Below are 20172 nucleotides of genomic sequence, written 5' to 3'. Positions count from 1 at the left end.
TCACACATACGCAATTATTGTCATAATCGTATAACCTGAATTTATTAAATTATGATAAAAATATACTTTGTCGTCGTGCGGAGAAAAAAACTGCGGTTCGCTGATTCAATTAAATAAATTAATTAGCGGGGAACTTTTTGCAAGTCTCCCACCGCGTGAAATTCCCTCCTCCCCCTCTATCCCACTCTTTTTCCATTTACCAATTAGTGCAGCAATTGTATTTGTCTCTCATGCTTGACGCATTCGCGGGAAGTAGATTGAAGAAACGAATTGTGCGACGCAAAATGCATTTTTTTATTGATTGGAACGGATATTTGCTATAAATTGTGATAATCGATTGTTCAGCATTTATGCAAAATTTATTATTATTTAGTATTAAATAATAAAGAGAGAGAGAGAGAGAGAGAGAGAGAGAGAGAAAGAGATTTCATCTTTGGAAATTTCAATTATTATTTAATGTGCAACGATAATACCTATTTACATATAATTATAATCACGATAAATATTATTATTATTATTTACGCGAATAAATTCGAAGATTAAAAATTCAATTCGAGAAGATATCATATATGAAACGACCTGTATCACTTCTGGTGTGATGGATCTCGCTGGCGAAACTGGCGGTGGTTTACGGCGAAAGGAAGCCGTCGGCGTTCCAGGGCTGATGCCGGAAGACGGCGACGTATGACTCTTGACAGTCTGCCTCCGGGCTTTGGTATCTCTTTCCTCTTGGATGGCTCTGTCGTGCTCCGGGCTCTGCAACAATTTCAAGATTCTCTCTTCCGTACGGAAATTCTTGGACGTGTGCACGTAAACCAGCTTAAATTCGTCCCAGTTTAACGTTACCTTCAGTAACGCTCTCTTTATTACGTTCCATTTCCGACATTGATACTACGTATAAAATCATATTAATACAATAAAATACAAATTGAAACATATTTTTCGTGGAATTAAATGCAATTAATTTTACTCATCGAACAAATAAAATAATAATAAAATATGAGACGACCAGATACACAAAATTTATATTTAAATTTATATATCATGCGGAGCTTTCGTTTAAAATTTCAAATTGTAAATTTCATTGTAAAATAGGACATACTCGTAGGACGGCAAAAGCTAGACGACATTAAGTAGTTTACGAGCTATTATATTCGAGGCCTGATAGTTCAGTGTAGAGACACTCATACGGCGATGGTGAATCTTTTTTGATGAAAAAAGAGAGAGGAAATTGAAGAAATAGAGAGGAGAATATATGATATGCGGATAGTGTTCCACATGCACAGAATTGTTTCGAAAATCTATACTTATTTTAGCAACGACGTAAATTGCTAAACTGCGCAGAGCGTCCGGATAAACCGGTCAAAATGAATTAGTACAACGGAAATATTTGCTGAATGTCTTGAATTGTTGCCAAAGTAACTGCAATTGAACGAGTTTAATTCCGTAACGCGTAAAACGGACCAGCGATGTGTATTTCAAAGATTCTCCCGATTTCTTCTTCTATATTCTTCTCCCCGTTTCTTTTTACAGGAGTATATGATCGAAGTCGAGAATCGATCATTTCGAAAAGGTTACGATTTTATTTAAAACAATATAAACAATTATAGAGTATTGTATTGATAAAACGCTGTACGACTGCTGTTGCGAGATGATTGATCATAAACATCTCTGTAAGATATCGACCAAAAAGTTTATTTATATGTCTTTTATATATATATATATACACTTTTCGAAGTAATCGATTAAAATATGCAAACAAGGCTCTTGTTGCACATTCCACGGGATTGACATAGAGGAGGCGGGAAAAACTGCTTCTGTTTTCGATTAATTCTCGATGCAAATTAGATTAAACAATGAATTTTTATCGGGTATGTAAAAATATCCGACGGATATCGATGATATCCATCTGTTTCTTCATAACGATGTAAATATTGTAATTCAGTCACACGACTATTTGCTGATTAATTTCCTTCTCGTGTTGTTTGAGATTAAACATGTGCTATTAAAAAAACACTCTGTACGATCATGTGGCGATAATTGAAGCTAAATACAGCAATGCGTGAACGATCAGATCAAAATTTAAATCGAGCAGCCTTAACTCTCGTCAGACGCGCACAACGCGAAATATTATTAATTTCGAAATTCTCTTGCTGTTCTTCAAAGTTTAATCAACGGAAAATAGCATACACAAAATACATTTACTCGCGTGACAGCTTCCTGGTATTACTTTACATTTAATCCCAAAGATCTTCCAACGCCCGTGCACGCCCGTGTTTCTATATCATAAACCAAAATAACTTCTGTTTACGATACGATTTACAGTTCGAGGAAGAACGCACGTTATATTCGAACAAACGCACAAATGTCGATGCGATGCACCAGCTGCGCGTCGCGCGAAGGTGCGCGCCGACGAGAGTTAAAAGATCGTATTCGACGAATCGTGAAAGAAAAAAAAAAATTTTTTTTAACGATGAGAATCCCCCCTTTTATGCTTTTTCGCGTGATAACGTACGACGGAGGTGACGCATTTGCGTCCAAAGAATCGGTGCATCGCGCCGTCCCGTGACAATCCGAGCCGAGTGACATCGGATGAACACCACCGTCGACCGGGCGGTTTCGTGCACGAAACTGAAGTTTTTGCATGCGAGCGACGGGAACGGAGAACGGGGGATGGTTGTTCATACGGTACGGGGATGCATCGGTATATCCGAGAGGAGGGTGGGGGAAGGGAAGAGAGGAGGCAAGGGTGAACCCGTCGATGGTCCATGGTGTCGACGATGAGCGCGCTCGATCGCAACGAGACCACTCTTTTCCGGCGAACCGCATCAACATCCCCCTGACTCTCTAACTCTGTCGGGCGCCATCTTTTTCCCGCTTGTATCTATTCTCTCCCCCTACCTCCATAAAGGTACGTTCAGTTGAGAGAGTGAAAATTGGAAACAGTTTCTATTCATTTTGGCTATTAAATCTCTCAAAATACATCGACGAACACAGCAGCATGATGTGTCGAAAGATTCGCGCTAATCATCCAATTAATATTATCATCTCGATGTTATATACGATTAATTTAACAATAGTTCTTTTTTTTTTGCGCGCAGCGATGGTTTTATAAATTAAAAAAAAAAAATAGCATAAAAAGTTTTTTAAGATGATACAATTATCATCGATCATATATATGACATTACATTTACTTGTCAGTTATTCAAATCGATGACATTACGAACAGAACACTTTTTCGTCTTGTGATGTAATCGATGGTCCGCCGACATTGTCTGAACGCGTCTTTACACTATCATCTTCCCACTTCTCATCTCTCCTAACTTTACATATCTCCATCATCGCGTCTCTCTCTCACACACACACACACACACACACACACACACACACTGCCCCTCACCATCCCTTATCATGGAGATTTATTGGAAAGTTCGACGCCGGTGCATCGTACACGTACAAGAGCTGTTACCGATAATGGCTCTTTCCATATTCTCTCTCTCTCTCTCTCTCTCTCTCTCTCTCTCTCTCTCTCTCTCTCTCTCTCTCTCTCTCTCTCTCTCCTCTATTATCTATCTTCCTCGCTCTTTCCTTTGTCCTCTCATTCCATCTCATTCTTTTGCGCTTTCACCTTGCCTTTCTTCTCTCTTTCTTCTGTTCTCCAACTCTGTCGTTCACGAGCGTGTACATATCTCGACATCGCCATTCTGCCTGCATCGATGGTTTTGAGAGAATGCACCCGATTGAAATTAGAGGAAGTTGATGCCGTTTTCAGAGAACGGTCAATTGTAGCGAAACCAACTGCTGCGGCTATGACAAACAAGTGTCACGGTTGACACCTGTGTCGAAGCGACATTTAACACAATACGAATCAAGAAGAAATGTATTCGGCCGCTTTATTTCAAGCTAACTTTGAAACATAAAAAAAAAAAAAAAAAAAAAAATAGGTCGTGCTCTTCGGTAGAGCCGAAAATAACGCGGCTGTTGATCGTAACCATCCACGAGCAGGGAATTATAAGACTCATCGATACACTGCCGAATATATGTATTGAATGCTCGCGAATTTTTAGTTCCGGGAAACACGGTCTATACTACATGCACAAAAATCGTTAAAGTCAGAACAGATATAAAGTACATAAATTTTAACGTCGAGAGATTACGAGCTCAAGAGACTCTTCAAGTACGCTACGAGTTTATCGTCGTCCACCGCAAGAGCAAAATCTGCGTTCACGCGTCTCCGTGCTGTAAGACGACAGAACGTATACACGTATAAACGCATTCGGAAAACAGTGTGGATATTAAATTTATATCGACGTCACGTAACGTTACCTCGAGCTTTCTCCGAGCTTAGGATTCCATATAAATGATATCGAGAACTTTCTTCTCGGCGAAAGCTCTCGAACTACGAGTGCGTTTCAACAAGCTCGACGTTGTAAACATCCGCGATTGACTGGATAAAACTCGCGTAGAAGGATGATAAAAGTCGTTGGTCGAGAGAATTGTTTGCGTTGCGTTCCCTATGCCAAGTTTCCCTCGCGTATCACTGCACACTTGCATCCTCAACTATTGCCTGCATCCAATTTCGCCAAATGCGTCTATCGGCGGTGCTTTAGAGGCAGAACGGCCGTCGCAATTCGGTGACATTACGTAGTTCAATTTCGTCCTCTATGAGACCACGGTAACGTACCGGAATCGATCGTTTATACAAGGTTAATTGCAAGGTAAAACTTTTGTATCTTGCGAATCGACTTAATTCAACAGTGCGCAGAGAGAGAGAGAGAGAGATTTATAATGGTGACCTCGTTAAGGTGCACAAATGTGGCTTTTCATTCGCGCGTAGACTGTCGTTAAACGCGAACAGAATGTTATATATAATAATTAATATGTAGATTAAAGTGTGCAAAGTATTAATTGTAAATTGTTAAATTAGAAGTTTGTTTAAATTTGCGTATTCAAACTCTTTTGATACGCCAATGCGTAATACTTGTTACAAGAATTTTCAAGGGAGATTTGACTGTCGAGTGTAGCTTAAACCGGCAAGTAATAATTTTTATCACTTATTATTGTCAATTAAATTAAATGTAAACAAGTTCTTTGATCGATGGAAAATGCATATCGACCGTATCTTAAATTATTCTTGCGGATTACGGAGCATAAAAAGAAAAAAGAAAAGATTGGATGAAAAGTTGCAAACTGTAAAACGACGTGTAAATGTACAATAGTTACTAGAATAAAGCAATGTCATAAATTTCAAAACGGCCGTAAAGGACTTACGCCGCGCGTTGTGAATTTATTTCCCTCAGGAATATACAATATATACTTTTTCGCGAGCCGGAATAAAGCTCACGATTAGTTTTAATAGGTACATAACGCAAGACTTGTGGTACTAGTGACGGGCTGTGAATTTTAAAAGAATTTATTCCCGTTAGTCGTTTTTCTCGTAAAAATCGCAATTGTTGTCGTCACAAACGATTTATACTGCTTTCAATATCAAATTTGTCATTGTTACGACATTTTAACGGTCAAGTGCAACGGAAAAGATGAATACGCAACACAATAGGAAATTATTTGTAAATATGTAATGAAAGCGTGATTGTAGAGAGCAGCGTTTTTTTTTTCGTTTCGCGACCGGTTAAGTTTTGGTTAATAGATTCTCGGACGAAGCGAGAGAAAATATATTCGATATTCCTGGTCGTGACCAAAATCTCACCAGATGCACCAAGGACTGGACGACGAGGCAAACAGGATTTCCGGCGGCTTGTATAACTTCCACCGCACGCTCGTGCGTACTGTGCCGCAGATCCACGCCGTCCACCTCAATTATTCTATCTCCGATCTGAAAGCATCGTGTGAGAGGGCAAATTAAATCCGAGCATGGCCAATCTCATGGCACACGAACGTTGAATCTTAATATCGCTTAATTTCGCTTAATATCGCGAAGGAAGGAACGCGATATAAATATACGCGCTAATAATTATACAAAGATAATAAATTAAAATATTGTGATAATTTCTAAATCAAAGTTACAATCCTTTTTAACTTTTATTGATTAAAACGCACCAATTTCACGTAGAAAAGTATATATTGTCGACATGATAAAATCTCAATTAAAATATCACAAAAATAGCAATTCACGCTTTTTTCTCGCTGTATTTTATTTTTCCGATATAATCGCCCAGATGGAAAAATACGATTTTTGCGATTGACGGCAAAATGTGTTCGAGGAAAAACCGCGTTACCTTGAGACCGCCGGTTCTACCGGCCGGACTGTTTGGCAGCACGTTCTTTATGAATATCCCGGAGATATTCTGGGACTTACTGGAGCTGCCGTTGTGTAGATCGACCTGAAATGAGAAATCGATTGTCGTTTACTTAATGTCCCGCTAAACGGAGCGTAATCAACGGAGCACCGTGATTGGTCGATTCACACAGATTAAGCGTAGTTGAATTTAATCAGGGTCTGCTCTGTGCAAGCGTCACGCTGGTCTCCGACTTCGTTAACTCCGGGAACCGCGTCGTTGGCGAGCACCGAGATATTTGAGGCAGAAGCCCCCGTGATTTCCGATCCGATATCCTTCCCGTTCCAATTTCCCCCGATCATTTATTTTCATCGCTTTATCGCCGCATCGTCAACAAGCATTAATCGAATTAAAGCAATTATTCGACACCACAATTCAGTGAATACGTCGGATAATCGATTGCATTCCCGTGTAAAGAAACAAACGTATCGGTATTTAATTAGTAACGAGTTATAGCCTGCGATTGTTGCATTGTTATCTATGAATTATAATCGCGCGCGCGCATAATATCAATTATCCAGAAGGGGAAAATAACTATGCGATTTAATTGGATACAGAGTTGCATTATCCAAATAATGCGCGATATTCCGATGGCTTGTCTGAGATGTAATTCCGAAGAGCTTTCAAGGCAACGGAAGGGGAAGGAGAGAGATTGCCAAAACCAAAGCCGATGATCCTATTACGTCATCTTGTCGACTTAATGTCAGGAAAGTGTACCGGCGTTAGTGCGGATGTCGTGCATACGATATGCATCGCGGGATGACATTAGCGACTCGATGTATATCGATAAAGAGTCCATTGATTAAATTTGTCGATCGACACATTCTCGATATTTCGATTAATAGAAGCTTTTAACCTCGCGTCGCGAATTTATTATCGCAAAATCGCGTAAAATCTGTGAAACATCTAATCAAAATCTTCAACATGCATACGTATCGGTTTTAATAAGATCTTACATTAATTATTGGATTGAATTATTAGGTCACAAGTCATCCGATGTGCGCGAAATAGAGATCCATCGAGCCATCTGTTTTACCTAACAACCATCGAATAGATTCGACCTACTTCGCTAACTCTGTCCAAATGTCTCGATAGCCGTCGTAACATTCCCAATTTTAAAGGCGAGCTATAAAATACCGCGGCAATATCGGCGAATCAACCTTCATCCATATTCTCAGCTATATTCGTGCGCGCTAATAAAAGAGATACGAAAAATTGTAGCCCGACACGACCGCGTGTGTAAACTGGCAATAATTCAGAATTATCAGCATCGATCGAATCACTGAAATTAGTAAAAATTAATCTTGCAACTATGTATGTGTATGTGTTATAAATCCGAGATCAATCTTGTACTTATAATAGCGCGAGCGCAACTCGAAATAATAAATTAATATAGCTAGATCGGGCTGGAGATAAAAGTTTGAAAATAATGAATTGTAATCAGCATTAATAAGGAAAAAAAACTTACCTTAAAAACATTAATAAAGAGTCTTATTTAAAATATAATATATACATAAAATAAAAATATCTTATTTAAATTGGTATATCTTATATTTAATGTTTTATTTAAAATGTAATATATATTCATTTTATGAATATATTACATTTTAAATAAGGTTAAATATCTCTCGTAAGAAAATTAATTTATGTTCTCCCCCTTTATCAAGTTTTATCGTGAAAAAATGACATAGTGAAATGTGTCGCGCGATGTCAAATATATTACTGGATTACATCCTACCTTCCCGCCAACGATGCTGAGTCCTAAGCTGGTTTTCGGTTCCCTATATATCTCCACCAGTCTTTCGGGACCCCAGTGCTTCGACCAGGTGACGTCGCCATCGCGCTCCCTATGCGTGACGGTCATGACCCCCTTGCCCTCCACGAAGACGACTGTCGGGAACTTGCGCGGCGAACTCGAACTCGACGAGGGCGAGCTCTCGGTCTTCCTGGACGTCGAGCTGGCCGGTCTGCTATGATGCGGGCGATCCGAACGATCGGTGCTGTGATCAGCCTCGAACAGCTCGTCGTCGCTGCATTGGATTGCCTTCGACTCTTGATAAGTCTGTACCTCGACCTCGCGCCGCGGACTGCGCAGGACGTCCTCCCGAGAGGAGGATCTCGATCTGTCGAACGATTTCACGGAGAGGTCCTCCGGGATGCACTGGACGCTTTTCGACTCTTGCGTTTGATCCGATCTAATGGGGCTGCTCGCGGCGACGTTGGCGAGATCACCCAAATTGTCCAACGAACACTGGACGCTCTTGTTATCGCCCTGAGTCTGCGTCTGCACTTCTCGTCTCGGGCTTTGAAAGTATTTGCGACTGACGTGGAAGGGGCTGATACTAGGCGGTTCCTCGTCACAGGGAGTCGTCACACTTTGCTCGGGACTGCACTGCGTGCCTTTCGATTCCTGCACGGTCTGAGTCTGCACGTCGCGTTTCTCCTTAGGCGAATACTGTGTTTCCTTGAAGTTATGCTCGACCTCGTCGAGGCTCTCCTCGTACACCTCGCGGGTCCAACTCTCGGGGACTGTTTTTAATAGGTCCTCCAAGGAGGAAGTGATCACCTCGTGGAACAGGTGATCCGATTGGCTCTCGAGCGTCTGGCTCTGATATTCCAAAGAGTGCTCCTTGCAGATCAAATTGTCCTCCTCGTGCTTACAGACTAATTCTTCCAACAACGGCGATCGTTTCTCCCTCGAAGATGTCTGTCCATAATCGCGAGACTCCTTTATGTCCTCCTTTGTCTCTTGTCGCGACGATGATTCCTCTTGTTCCTTTTCTCTTTGAAGATCCTGGGTTGGAGTCGCAACTTCGCTCGGGGGAATTGCGAGGTCCTTCGGAACGACGACTGATTCTTGGAGATCCTTGGATTCACGTCGAACTTGGACGCTTGAGAAACGAGGAAAACCAGAGGTCAGAACGGAAGCACGCGGTCACGCGATCAGTCGACGGCTTCGTGTTCAACAACGCGGCAGAAATTGCCGACACGAGGCCGTCGCGGCGATAAATGAATCATGTTGTTGCAACGAAAATGCGACCGAGTTCAATCGCAATTGGTTTCTTTAATTAACAATTGAACCGTTTGTTATATAATCGGTTACTAATATAAAAAAAAAAACTGACGTTATTCGATACTGTCGAACACTTGCCCACGATAGATAAAAATAGAAACAATTGCTTCGCCTTAAAATTATGTTTTTTTCGTGATACCTAAATCGAATTAAGATTATCTCGTCGTTGAAATTCTTCGTGATTCACGGGTAAAAATGTATAATGATTGGTTCGAATCAGAAATAAATATATAAATTCTCGCTAAAATTGCGGATGATTTAGAAAAGTAAATAATATATATTAAACACACGGATCTTTAATTGATTTAAATACATTTGCACAAACTTGCACAATTAATATGATTGTTATAATTAATATAATGAATACAAATTATGAAAAATGCGAGGGATATTGAACCGCGGATTTATAAAACCTTTCTGTTTTAATAATCTTTTTTTATCTTCGCGAAATAAATAATTAGAGCATGAAAATTTTATGCCACGGTATTGTCTTTTTCTGCGATATCTCTCTCGTAGCGTGCGATTGAAATGAGAATTAATATAACGGAAAGCGTATAACGGAGGATGACACACAGATGGGTTTATTGGTCGCGTGTGTAGGAGCGATATTTTCGATGCGGAACGTGTGCACATTTTCGATATGTATACACGTGAACGGTATAAATCTCCGCGCGGGAACGTGACGAATCTACCACTGTGTGTTTGCTTTTAGCAGAAAATTCCTTCTATTCGAATGGTTATGATATCTCCGGACTGAAAAAATATTCTAAAGAATTTTCTCCCCTGTCAGGAACCGCTTGGATTTATCGTCTCGTATCTGTTATTGATATAAAATCGTACTCAATATTCAAGCTTCTTCTGCTGTATAAACGTGTCTGGTTGGTAAATATTTAATAGCAATGAAATATTTACAACGGCAACCGTTGCGTCGAGTCAACTCGGATATTTTTCATATTGAATTTAGCGATATTCTTTGCATTAATTGCTTCTTCCCTCTAATCATTTCTAATCGCACACGAGAGATATCTAATTTATTTTAGATTACACGCGAACGTATTTATTGTATCGAGTCAATTTAGGTTTTCGCGACGTAAAAAGCATCCGCTTTAAATTTAGCGATATTCTTTGCATTAATTGCTTCTTCCCTCTAATCATTTTTAATCCCACACGAGAGACATGTAATTTATTTTAGATTACGCGCGGACGTAATTATTGTACATATATACGAGTTTTCTACAGAATACACAGAGAAATTCGCCACGCGCGCATAACTAAGCATGTGTCGACATATCCTAATATAAACTATGAAATAATTTTAGTTGCTCTCGTAGTTGGATATGAGAGGAAGTTGCGGGCACCTCGCGACACACACATTTATCAATCGCGGTGGCTTTTGAAATTCTCCAAGGTCGATTATTTTCTTTTTACATTGACGAGCCAACTTATTCAGCGGCAAACGAAAAGATCGATGCTTACGCAAGGTACTCCAACTTCCATTATCCAAGCGAGACGATGTCACGGACGAAACGCTCACTTCCGGTTTGAACGTCTGGTCTCGCAAACAGCGACAACTCATTTGTTCATTTGACGAGACATCGTTAGACCCTCTGCTCGAGGGTGAGAGCGAAAAGGGTGAGCAGTCGAGCGAAAAGAACTACGATCGCGAGAGAACCTCGTGCTCGCTCCTCGCGTTACGCCTCGAGGAAAGCCAAGGTGTTCACTGCCGTGTCTTCAGCACTCCGTGTGCGTCACTGCAAACTGGCTTCCTCTGATCTAATAAACAAGACACACACACACACGCGCGCGTACGCGTGTGTGCGCAAGAGCGCGCAAACGCAACCACGATAACGTACCGAGCGTGGACGCACGCAGACTGCCGGAGAAGGCGCGAGAGTACTCTATGCGAGAAGAGACTGTCCCGTGCGCGCGCGCGTTACTCTGTGTATGTACATATATATATATATATATATATATATATATGCACGAGATATGCGTGCTGGCCATTCATATGTATGGACTTAGGTCGTATGTCTAGTTTACATACAAGGTATCCTGAAAAATTTATATAACGATAGCGTAGATGTATTTGCCTTTTATGGAATTTGACACATACGTTTAGAAAGATTATGAATTTATTCATATATTTTTATTTAACATTGAAAATTATGCCACAAGAATTAAATGTGAGGTGGTGAAGTTCATACGTGCATAGGGAAATAAATAGATGTCAAAAATCGTGTAATTTGCGAATCGAAAGATTAGCATAATTTTAAATTGCGTATTTATGTGTGTCAAGAATTAAAGAAGATTTTTTTCTCTCATACTTGCAACTACCCTGAATATTTCAATTAGTCTTCAATTTAAAAGACTTTGCCGGTATATAATCTACTTCAAAAGAATCAAAGAGTCTAAAGAAAAGTTTTCGTCTGCAGAAATTTTAACTCGTTAAAATTCTTTAATTCCCAACGTTAAATAACTCCGCGATTAGAGATTAAGTTCCGTTAAAGAAAGAATTATCTTCTCGACATTTCAATGTATAACAATACCGCCTTATTATTGTTACGAATCTTCTCGGGACACCGTATGCGTAGCTTACAAATAAAGAAGTCATATGGAGACAGTTTCTACTCAATTGCAAAGGAAGGAGTGGACATGCATAGCGGACATAAACGTGAGAATATATACACGTGCCTGTAACGTACTATATATAAGAAGTGACAAATGAAAATGTACATAGATGTTTCGTTGAATGTACATACACATACACATGTGGCTGGCACGATTGAAGATTCGTAGATGCGGAGAAGTTGGACAAAATCGGAAGATGTGCATGTATTTGCAAACACATATATATATTGCATTCATCTATATATTGTATATATATATATATATATATATATATATATATATATATATATATTCGCGTGTACAGATGTAAATGTGTATCTTGATGATCACGCTTGTACACACATACACTCGCCAGAACGTACAATGTTGATGTATGTAACGTACGTGCTCGGAAATTCACGTGTGGGCGCGTGTATTACGTGCATACAATATGCGCGCGTGTGTACGTGTGGGCGTATGTAGTCCAAGAAGTAATTTGAACAGCTCGGTATCGGTCGAGCCAATTTTCGATAAGTGACGGTACGGTTTCATAGTCGTACGGTACGAATTTTCTCGAAACTTTGGTATGTATTTAAATTCTACGTGGAGACCGAAAATATCCTTAACTAAATATCCTTAATCTAAAGCGTCTGTAATCTAAATTATTATACGAGCGAAAGAAAAATGATTCATTTTAACTTATACGAAGATTATTGTTATTTTTACTTTTATATGAAAATTATTATTATTATTTTAATTTATGTAAAAATTATTATTGTTTTTACTTATATAAAAATTATCTGACTTTTGAGAAAATCAAGCGACTGCAAATGATATAATATTCTTGCTGGCCAGTTCGATAATAATTATTTTATAATAATTATGTAATAAAATATCATTATATCTTATCACAAGCTTTTTGTTTGTAATCAATGGCTAATCAATTCGGTGAAAAGTGATTATTACGTAACTATGCTGAATGTACACAATGCAACGTTATTAACAAACGGTACCAGTAACAATGTTACGAAGATTAAGATTGTCTCGGCGCTTAATTAGAATGGTAAATTGCAGTCTTTGTATAAGTTTCGCGTAGATGTATGCAATATACGTACATAAGCACGCGCATGTGCGGCTTTAATATACACGTGTATAATAAAAGCATTGTTCATGAAGGAACTTTTACGCACAAATGTATTGTCTTTGCATGCGATCTTATTCTGCGTACAAATTCTTTGTGTACGCGAATACAAGCGCAGTAAAAGCCGTTGCTCTCTTTCCCTCTGATATCTTTCCTCATAATCGTATCCTTTTCGCACCGAATATTGCTACTCCATAGATTCGAAATTACCATCAGCTTCTGCTTCTGACATTTTCTCGTCGAGAAAATATTTAATGAAATTTAAACTAACGGATAATTGCCAAGACTTACGTAAGAAATATTAATCTTTATTACGTATGCAGAAAATAACATGGAGTAATGTTAGAGTAACGTCAAAACTCTCTAAATATTGATACGGATGAGACCTAGAGCTATTGTTACTGCCACAAATGTAATTAAAGTGTCGACGAAAAGCTTAATTGACCAGCGAAAATGACGTCATACAATTGACACTAGTTGTCCGTTAACTGATGGAAAATAACATGTTCGTATATATACATATATATATATATATTGTAAATTCAAACATTCATATTCATACAGGCGTTCATATATTCACGCTGATTTTACACTGGCTCAATATTTAACGATGTTTTCCGTCGAAAGTTGAACGATGCTTTTGTAGGTCAAAATTCACCGCACATTTTTTCGCCGTAGAAACTTTTGCAATTTTAACTTTCAATACATCACAGATCTTAAGATGTAATTAGGTTCAAAGTTAAAATTTTATAAAAGTTAACATATATGAGATTAATTGAAAAATATTTTTTGTTCCTTCACCAATCGATAAAAAAATAATGTGACTTAATTCCCATTATTCTAAATATGCGATTTTGTTTGTACGTTCATACATACATCCTCGATATTTTTCGTATATTTTACGCGACTCGTTTACGCCGAAAATTCTAAACTATCTGTCAATTTTCCTTATACACCTATCTTTCTGTATGCGCCCAATCAGTCGCTTCGCTCTCGCTATATCACGTTCCCCTTTTAATTGCCAAGGTTTCCGTCTTTCCCTTACTTTGACTTCTCTGCATCTTTAAACTTTATCTTTCTATGGCCACCGGCAATTCCGCGAATCTTTATTTCGCTCGCACGTTTTCGCTCTTTTTTTTCCCTTCCATAATTCTGCTTCTTTGTAACGAGAACACCTTTATCCCTTCCTATTTTTCTTCCAGCGCATAATCCCGCGTGTCTCGGAGAGGCTGTGCCTCCGTCTTTTTCTGCTCCGCAACTTCTGCATATTATATCCGGCGCTTTCTGTCCAAACGCATCGTATCCATGCGTCTATCTCTGTTTTTCTCCAGCTCGCGAGCCGAGGTCGTTCTTCTTCGTCTCGCGACGCAAACGCACGAACACATATTAATTTTTTTTTTCGCTCCTCTCCGCTTGTTACATCGCAATCTTTATTCGTCTCTCTTTCCCAGCATCTTATAACTACATCACTCTGCGCTTTTGCTGCGCTTCTGGCCTTCCTATCGCGTGTTGTATCACTTCGTGATCGACATTGGCTGATTCCGGTTATCCGTCTCTATATTTCGCTATGCAATATCGGTTTTTTTTGCACTCTTTTCCACTATTTATATTAATATTCCGTTTATTCTGCTTTTCGTCGCCCACTCGGCTTCGTCTATCGTAAAGGACTCGATTTTTTTCAACTTTTTCTTGTTATTTCACAATTTATATAATCAATTATTTAAAATTAAACTTATTTCTCAAACATAGCAGTGCGATAATAGACATAAATCAATGAAAATATTAATCTTTTTATCGGATATGTCAATAAAATTGCATATTGTATTTAATATTGTATTTTAATGTAGGTGAATATAGCTTTTAACAAATTATGTTGTATTAATTATATTATTTAATTATGTCATCATTAGAGAGTAATTATAGTGTAGCTGCAAAATGTAAAAATCTGCTGCGCGACAAAACGGGTGAATCTGTTCGATGAGCAAAAACTACTGTACTATTTCAGGCATGCGAAGGAAAAATAAATATTGCATCGTACTTTGGACTGTAACATCGCATGCGCTGCGTGAAATTCCAATATGAATCCGAGCGTCCTATAAAAAAAAAAAAATAGCACTCCGCAGTAAGTGCTTTTCTACGTGGGTGTAACACTCACAATCTTACAAAAAGCTTGTAGCACTGTTAATATAAATGGCGGCGAAAAAGTTTCAAGAAAAAGAGCAATACAGAGGGAAAGCAGAAAGCCAGAGATTTAAGGAAAGACATTTTTGTTTCACAGTTGCGTTTTATCCCTCGATTAATTAAAAATGAAACACTCAAACTACTCTCGAAATAACAGAGTAGAGAGAGAACATTATTAAATTAACTGAAAAGCAAAATTTTTAAACAGATTAAAATGCAAACTTATTTACTACATTCTTTAGCGATTCGATTACAGTATGAGCGTAAGTTACCTTTATATGAGCCTAAAATAATTTAGCTTTTTTCAAATTGTATATGCTTTGAATGGCTTTGTGAGGAATCTGATATTTATGTTCGAACATGTAATCGAGAGATCGTACTATTTCTGTTTGTTAATATATATCTTACAAAAGTTATGAATGAAAAATGAATAGTTTCTCATCGCAGAACTATGACTTATGATTTTTTCGAATATCCATCTCTCGCGCCTCGAATATTCGTCGGTATCGATCCAAAATCATGCGCTGACATATTATGATTAATTTTTCAACGAGGCAGAATTTTCTATACGCCAAGTATTCCTCGATGTATTTTAACGACGACCTAGATTTCCAGTAAATTGTACGGAGCATATCGGGGTTTCTGTGGCCATGCGTATAATCCAATCCTAATCGGGTGCGACAAACTGCGGAGGTAAACAATATTGTTTGCAAATCGGCGTTCGAAGCCTTCGGACGACGACGTCCGCTCGAACTTATAATTCGATCGACAGATCGTGCACATTTGCGGTACTGCAAACAAAAAATTGTTTGTGCTTCTTTCTGCGCTACACGACCGCATCGATCGATCATCGTTCCGTAATCGCGTAATCGTTGAAACTTCCTCTTGATATATAATCATTAAACATTTAATAAGATGAGAGATTTTTTTTTTAACTTTCGTATAATGTGCAAAATATTCTCCTCGACGATAAAGAATTATACGAGCAGCAACGCGTGACAAGATCACAACTAATTTTCCATATCATTAGATGTTGCTCGGTACCTCCAGTAGAATCGTTTATCTATTTTTTATTTTTAATATTATATACGTGATAATTTTTTTATGATTAATATTAAGCAAATTCCTATATTGAAATAAAAATATCAGAGAGCTGATAGTTTCTTTTATATTTTAAAAAAGAATAAATATATATAAAATATTTAATTCTACATACGCACGTGTATAATATCGCAAACGAGTTTACCGACTCTGCGAAATTATTGTAAAAAACCAGGAAGACTCTTACCTCGTAATACTGTCATCTTTCTTCGCGTCTTCCGTTGCGATCTTCCCTGTAATATCTCCGACACTTGCCGTTTTCTCTATCGGACCTTCGTGTAGAATCGTCAGCTCCGGTCTGTCTGGCTGCGCGAGACTGCTAATCTTGAAAGGAAACTGTTCCCGCTTTTGGCTCTTGATCAATCTCTTGGAGCCTTCGCTTCCGGTTCTGCTGAGTCGCCTCTCCTTGATATCCCTGTCGCCCTCGACCGTCTCCTCGATCTCCTCGCCGTTATCGGAGACCTTGGACAAATCCAAAAGGATCTCCGGTTTCAGGTTTCTCACGGAGACTTTGTGATCCTCGTTGGCGTCGGGCTTATTTTCCGCCAAAGTGCTCTCCGAAGTCGATTTCGCCAATGCGGGTAGCTGCAACGAAGACACGTCGACAATTTCCGGTGACGGTGCTCGCGTCAATTTCGTTTTAACTGTTTCGGCAACGATGGCTACTTCCGGCGGCGAATGTATCTCGATTCTTGTAACTGCCTCTTCGAAGCGAAGCGCGGATGCCTCTTCAGCAGTGATGATTCTGGCGGTCACTAGCTGGACTTCCGGCAACAAATCGACCTAGCACAAAAAAAAAAAAACAAGCGGAAATTACTTGCTTGTCAAAATCAAAATAGCTAAAGTGAAACAAATTTATTTAGAAAACGATAGGATATTCACTTACTTGCTCACTCGTATCCTCGAAAAATATCTTCTGAACGTCTTCTTGAATCCTGACACCCTTCTTCTCTTCCAACAACGATTCTCTCGAGGACTCTCTGGAAAAAGAGTCTCTTCTTTTTCTCATCGAGCTGGGTCGTTTTACAGGCTTTTGAACGGCTGGTTCGATTTGTTGAACGTCCGCAACGACTGCCGAGGTACGTTCCAAGATTGACCGCTGCTTCTTGCTCTCCAAAGATCCTTCAGTGTCCTTCACTCTTGAGTCCTCTAGAAAATCCTTCGTCTCTTTCGTAGTTTCAGGTACACATTTCAGGCTCCCTTTTCTTTTTGTAGACACGATGGACGGTTCGACTGTCGTTGAGGGGCTCACAATCTCCCCATCTTTGCTAATAACTGATGGACGTTTGACTCGTTGCTCGTCTACGTTTTCAGGAACCGAGGTTTCCATCGTTTCGAGATTAACGCTCATGTCAGAATAAGTCGGTATACTGTGTCTCGTTAAGAATTCTGTCACCCTCTCGATACACTCCTGCTCCTTCAGGCTCTTTCTCTCTTCCCTCGATCGCCGATAAGCCTCCCCGTCCTTTCTCTTCAACTCTTCGTTCTCTAGCGATTCCAAATTCCGCTCTGAATCTTCTTCTAATTTTTGTTCGGTTTTGGCAGATCTTCTTCCCAATTTTCTCGATCGCTTCCTACCGTCTTCTTTTTTCGTGAATACTTTTTTCCGAGCACCCTTTTCCGACGACGTGTCCGACTTTTCCAGCGTCTCCCTCGACGTTGACGTACGTCCCTCGGAATCCACGCTGCTGTGACGCTTCAAGGTCTTCTTGCGTTCCTCGTCTGCTTCTCGCTGAGATTTTGTAGTCGCAGCGATCCTGGACGCTTCCTCTGCGCTGGAAAGTGGTTCCTCCGGAACGGAAGGTACGCGGGACGATTTTAACTCCAGAGACGATTGCTTCTTTAATTTCACTTTCGGCGCTACCTTCTCCATTCTCGGTGCTACATCTTTGGTGTGTCTGGGTATCCTCGTGGTTTCCACGATTATCGTGCCACCGTATGACACGATGCTCGTCTCTTCGTGCATCGTTTTGGATGTGGTGGGATAGAACTCGTGAATGATTTCGACGTCGTTATCGATGTCGACGTATCTAGTCGGTGATTGTTTGTCCCGATGACGAAGCTTTCCTAAAGGGGGTGGCCGTGCCGGACTACAAATCGGCGTCACTGGAGAGGCATCCTTCCAGTGGTCCTCCTCTTCCTCCTCATCTTCGTCGACCTCCGGTTTGTTTATTGACGTTTCAGTCAAACCTATAACCGACAAATAATCTTCATGAATATCGTTTGTAGCAATATATTTTTTTAACACACTCAACACAATTTTTATTGATGCACTTATGTGATAATCTAAGTTACGCGGATCTTCCGATTAATCGTTTTTGAGAAATTTCTCGATCTTCATCGTCGACGAGGATAAGTCGTTCCGCATAATTTTACTATTCAGATAGGGAGAGAGTTTGCGCGCGGAAAGATATCGCATGTTAACACGCAATGTAAAGCGCAGTGCGCTTTTGTATGGCACCTCTAAAGGAAGTTCGTCTAATTGCAAGATCAAAATCAATGGTTTCGTATATTAGACTTAAATGGTAATGGCAAATTGCCACGGTACAATATATTTTCAGGTACAACGTGGAAGGAGATCTCGTTACTGTCAGAGAAAGGAAGGGTGGGGCTCGTATGGAAATCACATCATAGTATCTCGCGAAACAAGGCGTGACGTATCTTCGTTCCAAGACAATAGCAATATCCGAAACTCTCTCGAAACATGTATTCGGGAATGTACTCGTTATTGAATGGAGTGTATCTATATGACTTTATCTTTCTCTCCTTTTGAAACAATGTAACATTGCCGCGATCGATAATAAATATACGAGCTTACACCGTAGTATTGTAAAACAGTGTGATCGATTGTTAAAGTAACATAGATAACTTAATATAATTAATTTGCAAATATAATTTCATGCTCATTATACAAATTGCCTTTTATTCGATTTCGCTAAAACTCTTAATTATAAACTTGATGCCATAAGAAAGTATTAATTATCGTGCAGATATTTTAAATTTTTATCAGCTTTATTATAATTAATATGAATTTTCGCTTCGCACAAAGCATGTTTTTAAAATTCATTAAATCAAGATGTACCTGATCTCGAGGAAAGCAGGTCCTCGAGCTCTGCTACGCGGTCGGTCGTCTCGCTCTCATTGGGAAAACTTTTGCTCCGTTTCATCTTCGGTGTCACCTTCTGCTATAGAAATGAGTAGCGTAGAAAATGAGCAAAAGAGACAGGAGTTAAACAATTGATATAAATGATCGATTCTACGATTTCGCATTAATTTTTACGTTTGATGGAAGAGCTAGCTTACGAATACTTAAAAAAGAATTTACAATTTTTTCATATCGATTAAAGCGCGAATTATAATTGAGATGGCGCAAGAGTTGATATATTTTTTATTCACAATTCAATAGATTGTGTGACTCTAATATTTTTATACAAGTACATATAATTGTCTGATAAGGATTATAAAGATTTATGCAAGTATATATCTGCAATAATACATATAATATAAAATTTCAATTGATATAACCGTAATTGATATTGAAACAGCATAATTTTATTTCTACACTTTCAAATTGCATTAATATGTTAATGCAATCTCTCTCTCTCTCTCTCTCTCTCTCTCTCTCTCTCTCTCTCTCTCTTCTCTCTCTTTCTGTCTTTCTCTCACTCTCTTATGTACATATTATATATATGCGTCCGCAAATTTTGATCTATATAAAATTAATTTGGTAATAAGCGTATCACATGCTCGGATTTAAACGTATTGCAAAGAGA

At 39.1% G+C, this 20172-nt stretch overlaps 1 protein-coding gene across 8 annotated transcripts in view; it reads right to left on the bottom strand.

The window, feature by feature from the left end:
* The window catches only part of LOC138935388 (multiple PDZ domain protein), a 90795-nt gene that overhangs the window by 9246 nt on the left and 61377 nt on the right, over positions 1–20172 (bottom strand). For 6 of the 8 annotated variants that reach the window (XR_011447240.1, XR_011447239.1, XR_011447241.1 and 3 more), the window contains 7 exons: positions 19482–19584; positions 17286–18589; positions 16587–17182; positions 8035–9187; positions 6237–6341; positions 5708–5833; positions 580–756 (listed from right to left, as the gene is read on the bottom strand). Coding sequence is in view for 5 of the 8 variants with exons in the window: in XM_070299896.1 (XP_070155997.1) it covers positions 580–756; positions 5708–5833; positions 6237–6341; positions 8035–9187; positions 16587–17182; positions 17286–18589; positions 19482–19584 (3564 nt within the window). In the remaining 3 variants the exon portion in view is untranslated. The remainder of the gene's footprint in view (positions 1–579; positions 757–5707; positions 5834–6236; positions 6342–8034; positions 9188–16586; positions 17183–17285; positions 18590–19481; positions 19585–20172) is intronic. The other 2 variants (XM_070299897.1, XM_070299898.1) reach the window with 2 other exon arrangements.

This window comes from Polyergus mexicanus, unplaced genomic scaffold (genome assembly GCF_030449975.1).
Source record: "Polyergus mexicanus isolate NDT 795.1 unplaced genomic scaffold, iyPolMexi1.0 SCAF_8, whole genome shotgun sequence".
Classification (NCBI taxonomy): domain Eukaryota; kingdom Metazoa; phylum Arthropoda; class Insecta; order Hymenoptera; family Formicidae; genus Polyergus; species Polyergus mexicanus.
This window is presented reverse-complemented; position numbering and strand designations above follow the sequence as displayed.